The sequence below is a fragment of the Malus sylvestris genome, chromosome 16, assembly GCF_916048215.2.
Source record: "Malus sylvestris chromosome 16, drMalSylv7.2, whole genome shotgun sequence".
NCBI lineage: Eukaryota > Viridiplantae > Streptophyta > Magnoliopsida > Rosales > Rosaceae > Malus > Malus sylvestris.
In genome coordinates this window covers 12,685,755-12,688,254 of record NC_062275.1, presented here as the reverse complement: position 1 = coordinate 12,688,254, position 2,500 = coordinate 12,685,755, and the positions used below count along the sequence as shown (strand labels likewise).

The following is a 2,500-nucleotide window of genomic DNA, read 5'->3' as shown; positions in this document are numbered from 1 at the left end:
TCCATATTTAGTAATTCCCGAACTCTTTCTTCTGTATTGAGGATCATCGAAATAAGCAAGAATACTATTTCTACGAAAAATACCATTTATGGGTATTTCAATCGAAATACCGGGACGGGGCATTAGTTCTTTCTCTCGTTCTTGAATCGATTGGAATGGAATGATGAATCTATTTCTTCGCCTCTTTGTCAATAAAAAAACATCAGAATTATCATGGAGAATAGTAGGAAGTATGAGATTACAATGACCCGTATATATGATTCGATTAAATTCTGAATAATCAGGAATACTACTTTCTTTTTTACCAGAAAGATTCAAACTGTTGTGTTTCACTTGATCATTATTTACTGTATTTACTGAAAGGCTAGAAATATATCTTCCTTCAGCAGAAAGAGAATGAACGTTCGTTTGATCTTGATCCTTGTGGAGTGAAAAAGGGACTGCACTGGATCTGCACGAACCTCCTGATAATATCCACAAATGACTTGTTTTTGGTAAAAGATGTACATTACTATACGTAAATTCCGGCGCATGGTATACATCAGTACTCCAGTGCATTTCTCCCTCTGAATCAGAATAAATATGTTTTCGAACCCTCTCTTTAAAATTTAAAGTATATGCTCCCGCGCGAATCTCAGCAATCACTTGTTCTGATTCTATGTATTGATCATTTTGAACTAAAATCAAACTTTTGGGTGGAATAGTCACGTTATGTATAAGATTTTCACTCTCAATAGTTACATACAAGTCTATATAACATAGAAAAGCAGGGTGCCCATGACGTGTACGTGTGGGATGAACCAAATCCTCGTTGAATTTTATTTTTCCATTAGAAGGGGCTCGTACATGTTCTGCAGTACCCCCTGTGAACACTCCACCGGTATGAAAAGTTCTTAATGTTAGTTGAGTGCCCGGTTCTCCAATAGATTGACCCGCAATAATACCTACAGCTTCTCCCAATTCGACCAGGTCGCCATGAGTGGGGCTCCTGCCATAACATAATCGGCAGATCCAAGATGTACTCTTACAAGTAAAGGGGGTTCGGATAGATATTGGTTGTGTTTGAAAGGTTATGAATCGAGTGACAAGTCCAATCCCAATATCTTGATTTCGAACGGCAATGCATCGGGGGCCTATATATATATCGTCCGCTAATACACGGCCAATCAATGTTTGTATAAAAATTCTTTCCGGCATCATCCCATTTTGAGGACTCACAGAAATGCCTCGTATGGTGCCGCAATCTGTTCTACGTACAACAATGTGTTGAACTACTTCAACAAGTCTGCGTGTAAGATATCCAGCATCCGATGTTCGTACAGCAGTATCCACAACCCCTTTTCGGGCTCCGTAACAAGAAATGATATATTCTGTTAAAGACAGTCCTTCACGTAAATTACTTTGAATAGGTAAATCAATCATTTGTCCTTGTGGATCCGACATTAATCCTCTCATACCTACTAATTGGTGTACTTGGGATGCATTTCCTCTAGCTCCCGAAAAGGACATCATATGGACTGGATTAAAGGGGTCGGTCATCCTAAAATTAGGATTCATTTCTTGTCGCAAATATTCACTTGTAGCATACCATATCTCAATAGATTGGCGTAATTTTTCTACCGCGTGTACATTTCCATAATGATGGTGTTTTTCCAAAATAAAACTTTGTTGTTCAGCATCTTGGACTAGCCACCCCTTAGAAGGTATTGTTAAAAGATCATCAATTCCTAATGAAATGGATGTAGCAGTGGCTTGTCGGAACCCCAGAGTTTTTACTTGATCCAGGATGTGTGATGTATATGCCATTCCGAAGTGATCTATTAATCTACTAATAAGTCGTTTAATAGCAGTTCCATCTATCACTTTATTGTGAAAGACCAGATTGGCCCGTTCTGCCATAAGTACCTCCCTATTCCGCTGAGTGGGGTTCGACAATGGGTTTGAGTCAATGATTGGAAAACTTCCTTTTCTCGATCTTGATTCGCATAGAAATTCAGGAACTATAGTCCTAGGTGAACTGGAGAAACCCAAAATGACACGGGTGTCATAGAATTACTTAGTTTAGATACCATATGATTAGGTACCATATGAGTAGGCTCGGCAAAACCCTTGGATAGCTTCTTCGATTTCTCGATAAAGAGAAATATGACCAACTGTGGTTCGAACGTATATACAAATAATTTCTTTTTTTATACTTCTTACTATTAGATAGTGCCCATAAATCTCATGATAGGTACCCAAAGATTCATAGTGAACTTCGATGGGAGTTTCTCTTGAAGTAATAACGCGTTGATCTAGTCGCCACCGGAGCCACAAAGGGCTATCTAAATTGATTCTTTTCTGCCGATAAGCTCCAATTGCATCATAGGAATTACAAAAAAAAGGTTCTTTCGTATACTTATAGTTATTATCATCAATTCTTTTATTTTGATAATTTCTGCGATTACATGGATTATACCTATTTGCACAAATACCTCGACGATTTCCACTCGTTAATACA

General features: G+C 38.1%; 2 protein-coding genes across 2 annotated transcripts in view; both read right to left on the bottom strand.

Annotated features, from left to right (window-relative positions):
• LOC126608286 (DNA-directed RNA polymerase subunit beta) overlaps window positions 1–2,500 on the bottom strand; it is a 14,668-nt gene that overhangs the window by 262 nt on the left and 11,906 nt on the right. Inside the window, exon 1 of the mRNA XM_050276150.1 lies at window positions 1–2,500. This exon is cut by the window's left edge and continues 262 nt beyond it; it is cut by the window's right edge and continues 11,906 nt beyond it. The gene's annotated coding sequence lies outside the window, so the exon portion shown is untranslated.
• LOC126608289 (DNA-directed RNA polymerase subunit beta') overlaps window positions 1–2,500 on the bottom strand; it is a 3,640-nt gene that overhangs the window by 262 nt on the left and 878 nt on the right. The window contains exon 1 of the mRNA XM_050276153.1: window positions 1–2,500. This exon is cut by the window's left edge and continues 262 nt beyond it; it is cut by the window's right edge and continues 878 nt beyond it. Coding sequence (XP_050132110.1) covers window positions 2,077–2,500 — 424 coding nt within the window. The 3' untranslated portion in view covers window positions 1–2,076.